This window comes from Schistocerca gregaria, chromosome 7 (assembly GCF_023897955.1).
Source record: "Schistocerca gregaria isolate iqSchGreg1 chromosome 7, iqSchGreg1.2, whole genome shotgun sequence".
Lineage (NCBI taxonomy): Eukaryota > Metazoa > Arthropoda > Insecta > Orthoptera > Acrididae > Schistocerca > Schistocerca gregaria.
The window spans coordinates 198,779,569-198,796,993 of record NC_064926.1 but is presented as its reverse complement, the minus strand read 5'-3'; the positions used below and the strand labels follow the sequence as shown (position 1 = coordinate 198,796,993).

At 38.4% G+C, this 17,425-nt stretch overlaps 1 protein-coding gene across 3 annotated transcripts in view; it reads right to left on the bottom strand.

Annotated features, from left to right (window-relative positions):
• The window catches only part of LOC126281938 (THO complex subunit 2), a 292,749-nt gene that overhangs the window by 255,684 nt on the left and 19,640 nt on the right, over nucleotides 1-17,425 (bottom strand). For all 3 annotated transcript variants that reach the window (XM_049981284.1, XM_049981285.1, XM_049981286.1), the window contains exon 2: nucleotides 16,128-16,207. In XM_049981284.1, the coding sequence (XP_049837241.1) occupies nucleotides 16,128-16,207 (80 nt within the window). The remainder of the gene's footprint in view (nucleotides 1-16,127; nucleotides 16,208-17,425) is intronic.

The window sequence follows — 17,425 nt, the reverse complement described above, 5'->3', positions numbered from 1 at the left end:
TAATAACTTCAAACTATAAATATGAAGGGGGAATTATTTCTTATCGAAAGTTAGTAATCCACACAACTAACAAGACAGTGCAGCATAAAATGTTTCTGATGTACAAATGTACCATCCAATATCTTTCAGCCCGAGTTTCTCCATCATCTAATGAACCTTCTATCATACATCTTTCGTTCAATAATAAGTTGTACTGTATGATATCTCTCATGCCTCCCTCATAAAAAGTCCCGAGTATTGTATGTGTGTTTGTTCCATAATCTGTAGCAATTCTATTTGTCTTTTCATTTGATGAAAGAGATCGACATTCAATATTTTCAGTATTCAGGGTATACACAAGAGACAGAAATATAAATACGTTTCAAAGGTTTCAATTAATTCGCTTGAGTCCCACATCTAAATATCACAACCATAAAATCAGAGAGAGCATGTATACTACCAAATCATTCTGGTTCTCTACTGATTGCAGCTGACCTCATGAACAATTTTCTCATGTTGACTTGTGTACTGCAGAGTGCAGTTGTGGATTTTATCTTTCACTTGGAGTTGCATTGACTTGCATTGATGGTCCAAACTAGTGCTTGGTATTTGAAGGAAGACACTCATTCAACAGTATTTCCTTTTATTGTGGGATTCATGTGGATTTCTCTGGTAGACAATACAATGATTTTGGCCTTGGAAGGGTTAATAAATGAGCCAAACTCTTCACTGAGCTTAAACAGGTAATTTATAATGCACTGAAGAGCAGTAGCTACCCTGCTATGACTGTGGTCTCATATGGATAATTACGAAACCTCCCCATTTAGTGTATTTCCTCCCAGCATCATCTGTCAACAGTTCCTTGAAAACTGCCTTAGACTAAATGTTAGACGAAGGAGATAAATATCCTTGACGAACACCTTTCATGGTCGAGGTGATTAAGGAAGTCCTTCTATCAGTTTTAAAATCTGCTATCCAATTCTACCATAAAATAGTGATTATATGCAGATCATTTCATTCAATATCAATATGTTGAAGAAGTTTTCCATGCTTCACATGGTCAAAGGCCTTTTTTATAATCCATAAAGCAAGTACAGACATACACATTCATATCCTTGCACCACACTACACACAAGAAACTGCCTCATATGTGGGAATACAATTTCTGAAACTGGACTGATGTTTCAATGTGTATAATTAATAGAAAAATTTCAAGTATTGGAGACATCAGTCACTACACTGAGGTGAGTTACAACTTCTTTGACACTGGTATGAAACAAAGATGTCAACTAATCAGTTTTCACTGGTAGAGGGTAGATTTAATTGAATTACAAAGCTGAAAGTATTTTGTAGACAGTTATGATTTTGGTGAAAGAAACGTGAGAGGAGAGAGGACATTAGTTTGGGCGGTCGTTAACATATTGGACTTGCATTCAGGAGGATGATGGTTCAAATTCACATCTGACCATCCATGTTTATGTATTCTGCGATTACCCTAAATTGCTCCAGACGAATTTCACAACGGTTTCTTTGAAAGGTACGGCTGATTTCCGTAACCATCCTTCAATCGTTACAAGCTTGTGCTCCATATTTAAAAACATTGATGTCAGTAGGACGTTAACCTTCCTCCCTTCCTTCTTCCCTGCGGACCTATGAGTTTAGCATCCTTTTGAAGTTTCACAGCATATACAGCACCATTCTTTGTTATTTCAGGGCTAGTTTCATTTATTATCTCATTAGTTGGATGAGGAACATATCTATTATCCTAAACGAGGATTTCAATTTGTTCTTTCCACCTTATCCCCTACAATCCAAGAAGAAATCAATTACAATTTCACAGAATTTACTACCTTGTTTCTCATGAAGCCCACGGTGCTCTTTTTCCTTTCTATGCAGTGTTCCTTGGGCTTCTTATGTTTTCATTCCACGTATTTGTGCAATTTTTGTATTAACTGTAGTCTTTTATTTTATATTTCTTCTTTCATTCATAAGTTACAAAATTTCATCAGTCAACTGGTGCTACATTTTGTTGTTACTGCTTTTGCTGCATCCAAGATTCATTTCCAAGATATGAATAATAGAATCAATGTTGAAGATCCAGGTGGTCTCTAATTCTACTGGCCAGATTGATATTTTTTCATTTTTGTGTGTAGATAGTTGAGCACTCCTAGTAGCTTTTTCCAAAGTGAAGCATTTTAAAATCCAACAGTACTGGATTACAAAGTCTGTTAACAATGTACCAGTGTACATTTTAACACACACCACACATTTCTTCACATGTTACGCAATTACAATCAAATCAGTTTGGTTCCTTGCAATGTAAACGAATCAATTTGTTCCACACAAAACTGTGCCAGCCAGTCTCCTCTCACATTTTTATCGCCAAAACTGTAACTGCCTACTGGGTCATTTCATGCTAAGTGGTTTAGATATTCCTGGAAGACCATCACAGATTTTGATGAAATTGTGTATGAAAAATCACACATGTCCCCAATGAAGACTGGTAAAGTTTCACAATCATTAATTAAATGTTTCTGGGGAAATACTAATTTGTTTGACCCCCATAGTGCAGGGACTACAGTGTACCTGCCAGTTTTTGGAAACTTTGAGACATAATATTCCTGGTAATATATTCTCAAAGGAACAAAACTAGGATATCTTGAACAATTTTTAGTGCTCTCTTAAATGAAATTAAAAAAAAAAGACCTCATGAGTGATTTGCATATTGATACTTTCAAGCCAAGTTGGCCAAAAAAAAAAAAAAAAAGAAATTTACACTACTGGTCATTAAAATTGCTACACCAAGAAGAAATGCAGATGATAAATGGGTATTCATTGGTCAAATATATCATACTAGAACTGACATGTGATTACATTATCACGCAATTTGGCTGCACAGGTCCTGAGAAATCAGTACCCAGAACAACCAGGTCTGGCCGTAATAACAGCCTCGGTATGCCTGGGCATTGAGTCAAACAGAGCTTGGATGGTGTGTACAGGTACAGCTGCCCATGCAGCTTCAATACGATACCACAGTTCATCAAGAGTAGTGACTGACGTATTGTGACGAGCCAGTTGCTCAGCCACCACTGACAACATGTTTTCAATTGGTTAGATCTGGAGAATGTGCTGGCCAAGGGAGCAGTCTAACATTTTCTGTATCCAGAAATGCCCGTACAGGACCTGCAACATGCGGTCGTGCATTATCCTGCTGAAATGTAGGGTTTCGCAGGAATCGAATGAAGGGTAGTCACGGGTCGTAACACATCTGAAATGCAACGTCCACTGTTCAAAGTGCCGTCAGGGCGAACAAGAGGTGATCGAGACATGTAACCAATGGCACCCCATACCATCAAGTCGAGTGATACGCCAGTATGACGATGATAAATACACGCTTCCAATGTGTGTTCACCGCGATGTCACCAAACACGGATGCGACCACCACGATGCTGTAAACAGAACCTGGATTCATCCAAAAAAATGACGTTTTGCCATTCGTGCGTCCGTTGTTGAGTACACCATCGCAGGCGCTCCTGTCTGTGATGCAGCATCAAGGGTAACCGCAGCCATGGTCTCCAAGCTGATAGTCCATGCTACTGCAAACGTCGTCGAACTGTTCATGCAGATAGTTGTTGTCTTGCAATTGTCCCCATCTGTTGACTCAGGGAAAGAGACGTGGCTACACAATCCATTAAAGTCATGCAGATAAGATGTCTTCATCTAGACTGCTAGTGATAGGAGGCCGTTGGGATTCAGCACTGCGTTCCATATTACCCTCTTGAACCCACAGAGTCCGTATTGGATATCGACCAACGCGAGCAGCAATGTCGTGATACGATAAACCGCAATTGCAATAGGCTACAATCTGACCTTTATCAAAGTCTGAAACGTGATGGTACGCATTTCTCCTCCTTACACGAGGCATCACAACAACATTTCACCAGGCAACACCGGTCAACTGCTGTTTGTGTATGAGAAATCGGTTGGAAACTTTCCTCACGTCAGCATGTTGTATGTGTCGCCACTGGGGCCAACCTTGTGTGAATGCTCTGAAAAGCTAATCATTTGCATAGAACAACATCTTCTTCCAGTCGGTTAAATTTCGCGTCTGTAGCATGTCATCTTCGTGGTGTAGCAATTTCAATGGCCAGTAGTGCAGCTTTTTACGTCTCTGGGAGTAATTGTGGTGTACACCAGAAAACATGTGACTTTAGAACATAATATTTCATTCTCCTCCTGCTTTATAATAGTTTACAAATTGAGGGCAAAGTTGACAATTTTTCTCAAAAAAAAAAAAAAGAAGCCAAAGATGGCTATATCTGGCTCACTTTTACAACGAGTCTTCTACAAACTCATTTAAACCATTTTTGTTAGAAAGATCATGTTCTAAACCACCTAAAAATTATATTTCGTTTTGCAATCAGAGCATGCAAAGTCCTAAAAAAGACGACAAAGTGGAGATGCATTGAAAATGAGTTCATATTCCTCTGGTACTCAAATTAAATCCAACATTTTTCACTATGTTCTACGACAGGGTGTATATGGGGACAAGGGAAAAAAATTCCCGGATTATACTTGGATTTCTCCCCGGATATCCCGTTTAAAAATATGCTTTTTCCTGGGTGAAAATACACTTTTTCTGTGTTACGTGACAGTAGATTTTCTGTAGATTTTCCTTCGGGACTTTAAGACTTATCAATCCCTTGAGTGGTTAATGTTTTATACAATCTCGTAGAACTTCCCGGAAAAAAAAGAAAAGACAAGGCAGAGAAGTTTTGGAGAGACTTTAAATAAAAAAGGAGAGAAGTTTTGGAAAGACCTTTGATTTTTCGTATTACGAAAGTATAAATTCGAATTGCACCAAACACAGCGTGTTAGTTTCCGCGTAAAAAGAAATTAACTTTGAAAGTAATGCTTTTCTAACCAGGTTCGATTTACCAGTTGCCAGAGAGCGCCAGAAAACAGCCACAAAAATCCGTTTTGTTTTCATTTGACGTGGGAGATGTACACGAAGAGAAGCAGCGAAATCACTTAACGTAAACACAGGTCACGTGGAGACTAGCCCCCTCCCCATTACAACTCAGACAACTCTGTGCAAGTGCGAATCTGGCAACTAGGGTGTGCAAGAAAAATTTTTCTTGTTTGCATCTGGCTGCTTGCTGCTACTACAGATACAGGTAACAACCAAACTTCAAGTAGCGAGAAGGGGGAGAATGTCCTGTTTATACGTGAGTCAAATGTGCATGCGCAACAGACCGCTGGCAAATAGTCAAATGAACCTAATGTGAACAGTTGTGACGTCATGCTCATAGCAAGCAATTTATTGTTACGAAGAATTACAGTCTGCGCCCTACGGCCTTTGACATATTTTTGCTATTTGCAGACGCTTGTGCATGCACGGTGTTTTGTTGTTGTAAATTGCACATTTCCTTTTACACTAAAGTTTTATTTTTTCCACTCTCATTTATATTTTATTGCTGCAGTATCATTCTCCAGTGGCAGGATACAACAACATTCTTTGCTAGAGAATCAATTCTGCAATCAAAACTACAAAAATTTAACTGACAGCTAAAACAATGAAAAATTCCACCAATTCCGAAAAATTCCCGGGTTTTTCCTGGTTTTCTCCGGGATGAAAAAATTCCCGGGTTTTTCCCGGATCGTATACAACCTGTACAATTGTTTAGTACACTCTGGAGAAGACACTATCAGAAGTCTTGATGACTAGGAACTGAGATAAAGTCCAAATAACTAAAAAAGAGCCAGCAAATGGGTATGTCTTGTCACGATTCATTGTGACACATTTCAGTCTGTTTTTCTGTTGTAAATACAGAATCACTCTGGTTATAAATTACAGAATTTAACTTTGCATTACCAAGGCAGTGAAGACTATGGGAGTAAAATTGTTGCAAAGCAGCTGCAGCATACATCATATAAATAGCCTGCAGGTTTTACACCACTGTCATTTTATGTAAATTTTGATTAAGTTCACAGCAGCCTTCCTGACTTTTTTTGGGATGGATTCATGTTACAGAGAATTATTAGTATATGTTTTTATTGTGTAATGCTATTGATGTGCTAGTTTCATCCTGGTTTAACATATAGCATAACTTTGTGTCAATACAGTTTACCGTTAATGTGGAATATTGATTAAATGTGTTGGTATAGTATTTGATGGTTTTACCACTGTTGGTTCCTTTTAAAGTGAGAAATCCAGCATTCCTATCGGCATTGGAGCCACACCAGATAGCTGTACAACACTAGCCACAGGTTTGTTTCTTTACCTCATATTCCCAACCCTTCCCCCCCCCCTCCCCCCCCCCCTCCCCCCCCCCCCCCCCCCACACAGGATCCCCAGCTGACAGTACATTTCTGTAAGTGTTAGAGGTTAAATCTAAAAGAGGTCTCTTTTAGGATCCTAATCTTATGTTTACTGCAAGCTGCTTGAAGTTTTTACAAGTTTCAATAATTTACCATAGAATGCCATGATCAAAACTATATTGCCAGTCAGATTATCTCACTGATGAGACTGCTTGGAAAGAAATTTTGATAACACAACTCAAAAAACTACACTTTTCAAATGTGATTACCTCAAATTATTACAGCCGAAAAAAACTATTCTTTTTATCAGATTCATTATTCCATTTCTTTTTTATAAAAAAAAGACAACTTACTTGCAGCTTTTTGACTGAAGCTCATTTCCAAGTCATCAGGATTTTTTATACCTTCCATACAGATTACTAAACAAGATTTGAGTACCAGTGGAATATGGGCCGATTTTCAATATATATCCACCTTGTCATTCTTTCTTAGTACCTTATACATTCACATTGAAAAACCAAATATATTTTTTTAGTGGTTTAGAATGTGGTCTTCCTAATGAAAATGGAGTAAAAGAGTTTGCAGAAGACTTTTCTTGTAGAAGTAGCCAAAAATAGGATTTTTTTGTTTTTAGAAAAATTGACAACTTTGCCCTCAATTTTTAAACTATTGGAAAGTAGTAGAGAAATGTAATTTTGTACTGTAATACCTTGTCCTGATAAGTTATTAGGTTTGAAGTTTCAGGTGTATTCCATAATTACTTCTGGAGATAACAAAACATTGTACAAGATGGTCTAGTTTTGTTTTGTTTCAAGAAAATATTGCCAGATATATTATTTCTCAAAGTTGCCAAAAACTTGTGGGTGCACTGTTGACAGTTGCTCTGTTGGGTCAAACAAATGATTGTATCTATGCATGTATTGAACTGGTGAAAGTAAAACTTTACTAATGTTCACTGGCAATGTGAGAATGTCCACAAAAATTTCAGCAATATCCATGATGGTCATGCAGGAACTTACTCTGAATTCAACCACATGGCATGGAGTGACCCCTGAAGCATACTTTTGGTTTCAAAACCTTCTTTCAAGTTAAAATCATCCATGACTAATATTACATCATTGCTGCGATTTGCTGCATCTTCTAAGGTTCACAGAATGATTCTGTTTCTTCGTCTTTATTGGCAGCTGGTTCATAGACCTGAATATTGTTTGTAATCCAATTATTGTTTTTAAACTCAGCAACATTATCCATTTATTAACTACGATAAACTCAGGAACTTATTTTGCAATCACTGATGAAACGCACATAGCTTGTCACCAGCAAGTTGTGAATACAAGGAAGTACAACAGTGATCACTTGAGTCTTTTATTAACTTAGCAACATCGACATGACTGCAGTAATATTACACAAATATAACTGCAAAGAGGAAGTACTCACGTCAACAATGTATAGTGTCGCTGATCTTTCACATCCTCCACACCCTAGTCAACTTTCAGTGGGACAACCAGATGAACTGGCCTTGTAACATCCCTTCCATATGGGTAATGAGGATGACCATACAAGGTAGTTCTCAACCTTTTCGCAGTGCTTATACTCCTGTCGTCTTCCGCATGTGACGGGGAAGGGCCTCCTCTTGTAGAAGTACAATATCTCAAATCCAGATCTTCCTTCAGTGATTTGCCAGTGTTCTTGACTTGATGGAAAGTCCGAATACAATAAACACTCTTTGCTCCACCACTTACAAAAGTCCTCAGATATCTTCTGCTGCAGTTTAAATTGCCTACCAAATTTACTGTTTATGGTGGCTCAAGGCCCATGGATGGGGTGGTAAGTATCCCGCCAATAAGAAAGTGAGCTAGGATAAGCACTTCATCCTCAGTTTGCATAATAGGTCATGAATTAAGGGTGGCTTCTATTTTCACGGGTATTGTTTCTAGGCCTTCCTCATCTGTACTGTAGCACCCTAACACGTTTAGTTGAGCCAACCATCTGTTCCCGCCATCCGCGACGAATAGGCATGTCTTGTCAGCAGACACAGACGTCCATATTTCTGTTATCTCTTGGTTACCTGCATTGAAAGCTTGTACATTATAACTATTTGTGTGGAATGTCATGCCAACCTATAAACTCTGAAGGGCTAATAAGAATTGGTCCATTGTTGAGCTGCTGGTTAGTTCCAAACAGACAACTTTAGTTACAGCACAAGTGATTAATAGAATGTATTTCCTATTTAAAGCGATGCCTGTTTGTGAGTATAGGGATCTAGCAAAACCAATTCCAGCAACTTTAAAAGAACTGTGAGGTTTCACTCTATCAACTAGTAGATGACCTTCTAACTGTTGGCCAACAATGAAATAAGCAATATTACGGGAAGAAAACTACGCAGGACTTTTTTTATTACATGACAGGTTTGTAGTATCCATAATGACTTACTTAGTTGTAGAAGAACCAGAACCACTTGGAATCCAAGATGATGTAGTTTGGTACATCTGTACATGTTCAGAACTGTAATGAAGTTATGGTTTCCTTCCAGAATAAGGGAATGCCATTCTTCGTTCTTTGTTAGGTGCCTCAGCGTGTTGCAGGCAACATTGTAATCATGGTAGACCACCCATCTAAGTACGGGTTGAAGCATTTTGTTTTCAATGTAATACAAAATACTTTGCTTTAGGTGGTAATTTCTTCTGCAGTGACTTTGCACATGTCTGTTTCCTGAAAGAGTTTCCTTTTAAAGCAGAAAATGCAGTAAGTGAAGTCTGAAAGGTAGAAGACACAGTATCGGTAGAATTGAAGCTGTGGGGATGGGGCATGAGTCGTGTTTGGGTAGCTCAGATGGTAAAGCACTTGTACGCGAAAGGCAAAGATCCCGAGTTCGAGTCTCGGTCCAGCACACAGTTTTAATCTGCCAGGAAGTTTCATATCAGAGCACACACTGCTGCAGAGTGAAAATCTCATTCTGGAAACATTCCCCAAGCTGTGGCTACGCCATGTGTCCGCAATATCCTTTCTTCCTGGAGTGCTAGTTCCGCAAGGTTCACAGGAGAGCTTGTGTGAAGTTTGGAAGGAAGGAGACAAGATACTGGCAGAAGTGAAACTATGAGGATGGGGTGTGAGTCATGCTTGGGTAGCTCAGACGGTAGAGAACTTGCCTGCGAAAGGCAAAGGTCCTGAGTTCGAGTCTCGGTCCGGCACACAGTTTTAATGTACCACGACGTTTCATATCAGTGCACACTTCTCTGCAGGGTGAAAATCCTATTCTGGAACCTATAGGTTTTGACTATCGATCACATTTCAGAAAATGAATGTGGATTGGCTGCTTGCATCCACAATACAGTGTTTGAGTCCACTTTCGCCTGTGGACCCTATTACAAATACATGTGCCGTCTGAAGACGCATGAAACTTAAGCTCGCATGACCACATTGCACATTGAACTATTAATGGAGATGCTAAGAGTATCAGATATTTTGCAGAAGGGCTTAGATTGATTCAAATCATCATGAATTTATCAGTGATGACACTCTTTGCAATAGTAGCAGGCAGTTCTTGCTTTCTTACAACAGTCTCTGACAGTACAGCCTTGACTGAGACAAAGAAAACACAAGAGTTCTTGATCTAAGCAGCTTGAGGTACTCTGGAATTTCCTTTACTATCTTACAGTCTAGTGCCCAGTGGTCACTATGTTCAGAAAAAATGTAATAAGGCATAAAAGTACACACGATCTTGTGCTTCAAATGACCTTGCTTGGAATTAATGATAAACAGTGGTTGTGGCAGGGGGGGCATATGCTTGTAAATAACATGTCTATGCACAACTTTTGCACAGTGAGTGCACCGTCAAACTCTTTGGCTACAAATTCCATTAAATGTAGTATGTCTGCTTCATAGTTCCTCCCTCGTGACACAGTTTATCCAGTGCCAAAAATTGTATGCAGGGAAAGCGCACAAAATTGTTGAATTGAGAACTCTGCCATAGGCTTTTACTTCATCACCAGAAGACTTCAGAGCTTGGAAACATCTATTACATTCTATCAATTTTGTATTAATAGTTTCAGGGTATTAAAATCAAATGGGTCATAGTTCTGCTAAGTAGTAAGTCAGCAAAGAAGGGTGAACATTAATGAAACCGACAAAGTGCAGAGACAGATTCCTGACTGAAAATGGAGGAAAACTAGTCCTATGAACATGTGTCCAAAAATGCATTGTTGCAAAGTTACATGTCACTGATGAATGAAAGTTCCTCTGACCATGTGCCACGTGTCCCTGGTGTGTTGCAGGCTGTGAGATTGATGCAACATACTGTAAGCAGCAGAACAGTCCAATATTCATGTCGGGAACAAGCCGACATGGTGTTTTTGTATGGACAAGCAGATGGAAATGGTCGAGAGGCAGCACGGCTATACCAAAACCAGTATCCTCACAGGCACCAATCACATAACACAACATTTCAAGCCCTTTTTGGGCATTCATATTGTCATAGGTCCCTTCAGACAGACAAACATGCAGGGAGGTGGTGGACTGTGCACACACTAGATTTTGAGGACTGGATTCTACAGTATATTCAGATGAACTCTAGTACGAGCTCTAGGCAAGTGGGCCACCAACATGATGTAAGCAAAAGTACAATTATGTGCATGCTGCATGACAACTGCTTCTATCCCTATCACTTACGACGAGTACAAGGATTATCAGCTGTGGATTTCCCTCTACAGGAAGGATTTTGTTGATGGTTTTTGCACCAAACCCCATTTATGGGACTTCTGTCATCAGTCCTTTTTACAGTACTTTCCATCACACATACTTTCTGCAACACAAAAGGAACACACGGCCACATGGTCAGAGGAATTGTCATTTGTCAGCATCATCTAATGTGGCAACAATGCATTTCCAGACACACATCCATAGGACCTTCACTCCCATTTCCAGTCAGGAATCCATACCTGCAGTTTGTCAGTTTTATTAATATTCACCCTACAGTGATCCTTTGGTTCGGACAAGGCACTTCTTGATGTTTCTTTAACAGCAAAAGCAGATGTTGCCGGTCATAATAAATATCTTCTCAGTCGTAAGAATAGCGTGCCATGGTAACAATCTTCATAACAATGCCTACTCTACAACATGTAATTGCTTGTCATAACCTATGTGGTGTTGCAGCAATTCCGTCTATTGGTGCTGACAAGGAGGCGGTTGTGTCTCACAAAAAGGAAGAGCACAAGGTCCCCCTCCCTAGTTTTCATAAAGAAATTGTCACCAATCAGTCATGAATACATGGAAGTACAAGAGCAATCACTTGAACCAAAGAGTTTATTAACTTAGCTATACCAAAATGACAACAGTGATATTATATAAACATAAGTGCACAGGGAAAGTACTCAGTAAAACAATGTACAGTGTTGTGGATCTGCCACATAGCTGCTCCTTATCTATGGTGGTTGTCTGTTCCTTCAGGAAAGTATAAATGTTCTTCCTTCGTTTTCTGACTCCAGGTCCAGGCCACTGAATGATTATGTCACCAATTCCCACAATGTTGATTTCTAATTAGCAACACTCTGTACTCATATTCACAAGTTTTCTCGTCACAAATATAATGTATGTATTGAAAATAGCAGTTCTAAAATTCTTGTTGTAAATTTTTATCTTACAAGAACTGTCAAGCTGAATATCACTCACAGCAATGTTCACAATATTCCCCACCTCCTTGAAGGGCCAACAGAGGAGAATAGGAACTCTGGAGACTTTTACTTTGAGCACGGCCATGCTTTGTGAATTTATATAGATAACTTTCAAAACCTAGAGTGCAGTCATTTCCCATTGCCTACTTTGTCCTAATGTTGTTGACCAAATCTCGTTCCACCATCTTTACTGACTATTTCTTGCACCGATGGACAATAGAATGCCATCAACTACACTTACTCGTCCAGTCAAGTAGACTGTTAGCACTTGGCATCCTCTTACACCAGGAGGTATTCAGTCCTTGCATTTGTTAACTGCCTGCATACATATATAGATGAATGTTAGGTTTTTTGAAATGAGGACCAACAAGATATTTCCAAGTTTCTCTGGTTCTTTAGAGAGGTAATTACATTTTAAGAATTTTTTTTCAGTAACTGATAATTGTAGGTAGGGTTTCTAATGCAAATTAGGACTCCCGTTATGTATGAGACAATTCTTTGGGAATAAAGTTATCCTTGTAAAGACAAAACCATGGCATCTAGCATATTTTCTGGGCCAATCAAGGCTAAAAAAAAATATCAAATAATTTAAACATTGTTCTCCTTTGAAGTAAACTCAATCATTGTCTAAAATTATAAGGATGTACAATTTACAACAAAATGCTGACTATAAATTTTCCCTATTATTTACAAAGGAAAAAAAAACCAGATGTACTACATTACTTCTGTGCTACTAATAGTATTCACAATATATTCTATAGGTAGTATCCACATACGTCTCCCAATGCACCTTCTAAAGTATATCACGATAACACACATAATTCAGGAGCTATGATCTCATAAACGCTGAGATGTGTGAAAAACTGCAATGTTGTGCATGACGTTTAAATTTATTCCTTCTTTAGTACTAAGTCTATTCGCAACATATTTTGCAGCCAGTATCCAAATATGCCGCTGAAAGTTCCTATAAAATTATATCATTGTATAACACATAGATCAGGATACAGGACGCCATAAACACTGAGATGCACGAAAAACTGCTACATCATGCATGACATTTAAACATATTACTTCTTTGCTAATAACTCTATTCACAACATACTTCACTGATAGTATCCACATACGCCACTGAATGTACCTACATGAAAATATCATTACACAACACACAGTTCAAGAAATATGACGTCATAAGCACTGAGATAATGAAAATGCCACATCATGCACCAAGTTTTATTACACTGATTCTTTACTATTAAGGGGAGCCGGAACGATGAAAATGACGTTTTTTGGTCCTTTTCACTATAAAATTATTTGGAGTTTTCTGAATAAAACAAATTAAGTTTCACCCTTCTAAGTGAATTATAAGTGTGTTTTTTATCACTGCAAAGTTGACGCGCCGCATACACGGTTGCAGCAACTTGGTGTGTCACCCCTGACGGCGCCGCTCGCTGGCTGCAAGCAGGGTATCTTTGCGGAATTAGACAGTGTTTTGTTTTCCAACGTTGTATGACTTTATCTCTGTGACAAGTGACTGTTCATATTGGTAAACATAAACGCTATACCGTATGGCTGACTTGACGTGTTTGCTTTGTGTTGTTTAGCTGTTCAATTTTGTGTATTTGACTAATTTTGCTTGTACCTGTTTTATATATTTGGTTTGTGGATATCAATATGGCCTGTTTCAGCAATAGCGTGTTTAAGAAAAAGCACAATGAGTGGAAGAAGAAATCTTTTGTTGTTTCGAAGGGAGATGTTGCTCAGACTGCTTCACTGGCTACTCCAAATGAATGTGATAGAACTTCTTCCAGCAAGAAACTTTGTGACAGCAAATAAAAAATTGAAAACTAAGAAAGTGACAGTAATGATGTGAATGAAATAATTGACATTTCCTTGCTCTCTAATATTTTATATACGATAGTGTATGGCTTGCATTGCACTGACAAGGGCAGTGTTGCAGGGACAATGTTATGTGGAATTATGAACCTGCCAAAACCAACAACCAAGTTTGCATTTTATAATGAATTGGTGGGATCTTCTGTTTAAGATATTGCTCAAGCAAGAATGAAGAAAGTAGTTGAAGAAGCTGTGACAGATAATGGGAATTGTAGAAATTTAACTGTTGCTTTAGTTGGATCATGGCAACGTAGAGGTCATAAAATTCTAAATGGAATTGTGATAACTACCAGTGGAGACAGTGGCAAAGTAATTGATGTTGCTATTCTCTCAAAATATTCTAGATGTAAGGGCAATACCAAGGACGAACATAGTGAAAGTTGTGAAGCAAATTTTCACGCCACAAGTGGAGCAATGGAAGTAGAGGGAGTGAAAGCAATTTTTTCCAGATCACAGGAGTGGTACAACGTATGATACACTAGATATCTAGGAGATGGTGATTCTAAAGGATATAAAACTGTAAAGGAACTCAAACCTTATGGCAATGAAATTCACATTAAAAAAACAGGAGTGCATTGGACATGTGCAGAAGAGCATGGGGGCTCACTTGCGCAAACTAAAGCAGACATTAGGGTCCCAGAAGCTTAGTGATGGTAAAACCCTTGGAGGAAGAGGAAGATTGACAGATGAAACAATTGACAGATTGTAGAGGTATTATAGGTGTGGAATTAGGTAAAATACAAGAAGCATTGAGCATATGAGGAGAGCAGTATGGGCATTATTTTTTCATACTGCATCAACAAATGAGTACCCACAACATGCAATGTGCCCCACAAGTGATGAATCATCGTGTAAGTACCAATCAGGAAAGTAATATGCCCAGAAAAACAGCCTGCCAAATGCTGTAATTGATGTAATCAAGCCCATATTCAGAGATTTATCACAGCCAACTTTATTGGAAAAGTGTTTACATGGGAAAACACAAAATCCAAATGAAAGTGTGAATAATTTAATCTGGATTAGGATTCCCAAAAGAGTGTTTGTGCACATAAAAACATTGCATTTTGGAGTGTATGATGCAGTGGCAACATACAATGAAGGAAACATTATCAAATGTGATGTGCTGAAACATTTAGGTTTCCAACCAGGACACACCACCATTTCCACAATGCGCCTAATTGATGAAGAAAGACTAAGAGGTGCAGGAAGAAGAAACAAAAGCCTACAACATGCAGCAAAACAGCACTGGAAAAAGAAGAGGATGCTGACAATCCATCATATGGGGCAGGAACGTATTAAAAAAGTTTGGAAGCCATTTCCCATAACTTTAAAATTTTCATCTTTGAGGAACATTTTCTCAAAAACTGCTAACAGTATATCAATGAAATTTATACACAACATTGTTTACTTCTTTTCCTTCATTTTCGAAACAAATTGCAAAAAATAAATAAATAAAAAATTGTATAACTCAAGAGTAATAGAAGAAAAAGTGCAAAACTTTAGAGAAAAAAATAAACATCTGTTTAAAAAAATTGTAAAACTAAAACCAATAAGAGAAATATTCACTGAACATGTAGTCCAAATTTCAGTGCAATATGTTTCATGGTTTTAGAAAAAAATGTCCCTTCTATTTGCTAAAATTAACCTGGAGGAGATGGATCGTTCTGGCTCCCCTTAAGTCACTCCTACATATTAGTCAAGTTAAGGAAATCCTTGACGTGTGGCAGCAATTTTGACAGCTTTCAAATGCAAAGTGCAAACGGCTGTAGGTGGAAACAAAACACACAAGAGCTATGAAGAGGCATTGCCAAGGAGGCGTTTACAAATTTGCACTGTAGACATGCAAAACAGGTGCCTGCAGCATACAGAAACTGTCTGATATGTTTTCTTAATTTGGATACTGTACTTACACATTTGTGCATTATGCATATTCCTTTGTACAACTGTTTCATAAATTCAAAGGTGACTACCTGCAACATCAGCAATGCTGCCCAGTCATACCAAAAACTTGCCATCTATTATAGCTACATTGCAGCAATGTTAACAGTAATGTTACTGTGCCAAATATTGCACTAAAATACATTAATGGCGTGTCTAAATGCACCTTAAGTGACACTTCAAAGTTAATAGCTGTGAGCTCTCATTGTATTTTTTCAAAGACCACAGTAATTACCATGTGTAAAATTATTTTACAAACAGCATACATTACTACAGAGCCACATTTCTACAATACTTATTGCTTGACAAACAAATAACTTTTCTTACCAGAGGCATCACACTCTTCACTCAGAATTGGACTATGGGTATTTGTACTGTTGGCGATGATCTGCTTAAATATTTTCAGGCTGTAAAATTAAAAGAATATACTTAATATAGTTTCCACAGTGTATGCTAACTCATACCAACACAAACTCATACAAAACAAGAAGGGCATGGAAGAAAACAAATAAAAATACACTGTTGCAACAATAGTAATGTATAAGCAATGCATTACAGTACCACGTTTTCATTGAATTTAGATAGCCTATATGAGTTCTGTTTCTTTAAGTACTGCTGACATTCCCCTCTCCCCCATTGCTGAATGTTTTTGTGCCCATGGCTGATACATATACATTTATAACCCATCTCACATTTTGGTGAGGAGGTTGAAAACTTCCACAATTACAAAAGATGTTAAAGAGTAAATTCCAATTAAAGATGATAATGAGGGAATTTAATGCAAAAGTGGGTACTTGGCAAAAACTAGACCGAATTAAAAGTGAAACTAAATACATTTTATGAAATAATAAATAGAATGCACAATATGTGAAGCTCCTGTACCACTTTCTTATTGCAAGCGGTTACAGAAGTGTAACATTATATATACCATGTGATCAAAAGTATCTGGACACCCCCAAAAACATGTTGTTGTTGTGGTCCTCAGTCCTGAGACTGATATGATGCAGCTCTCCATGCTACTCTATCCTGTGCAAGCTTCTCCATCTCCCAGTACCTACTGCAGCCTACATCCTTCTGAATCTGCTTAGTGTATTCATCTCTTGGTCTGCCTCTATGATTTTTACCCTCTGCGCAGCCTTCCAGTGCTAAATTGGTGATCCCTTGAGCCTCAGAACATGTCCTACCAACTGATCCCTTCTCCTAGTCATGGTTTTCATATTAGGTGCATTGTGCTACCACCTAATGCCAGGTACTCCATATTAGCAACCTCAGTAGTCATTAGACATCGTGAGAGAGCAGAATGGGGCACTCCATGGAATTCATAGACTTCGAATGTGGTCCAGTAATTGGGTGTCACTTGTGTCATACGCCTGTATGCGAGATTTCCACATCCCTAGGTCCACTGTTCTGATGTGAAAATGAGATAGAAACCTGAAGGGACATGTACAGCACAAAAGCATACAGGCTGACCTCGTCTGTTGACAGACAGAGACTGCCACTAGTTGAAGAGGGTCATTATGTCTAACAGGAAGTCATCTATCCAGACCATCACGCACGAATTCCAAACTGCACCAGCATACACTGCAAGTGCTATGACAGTTAGGTGGGAGGTGAGAAAACTTGGA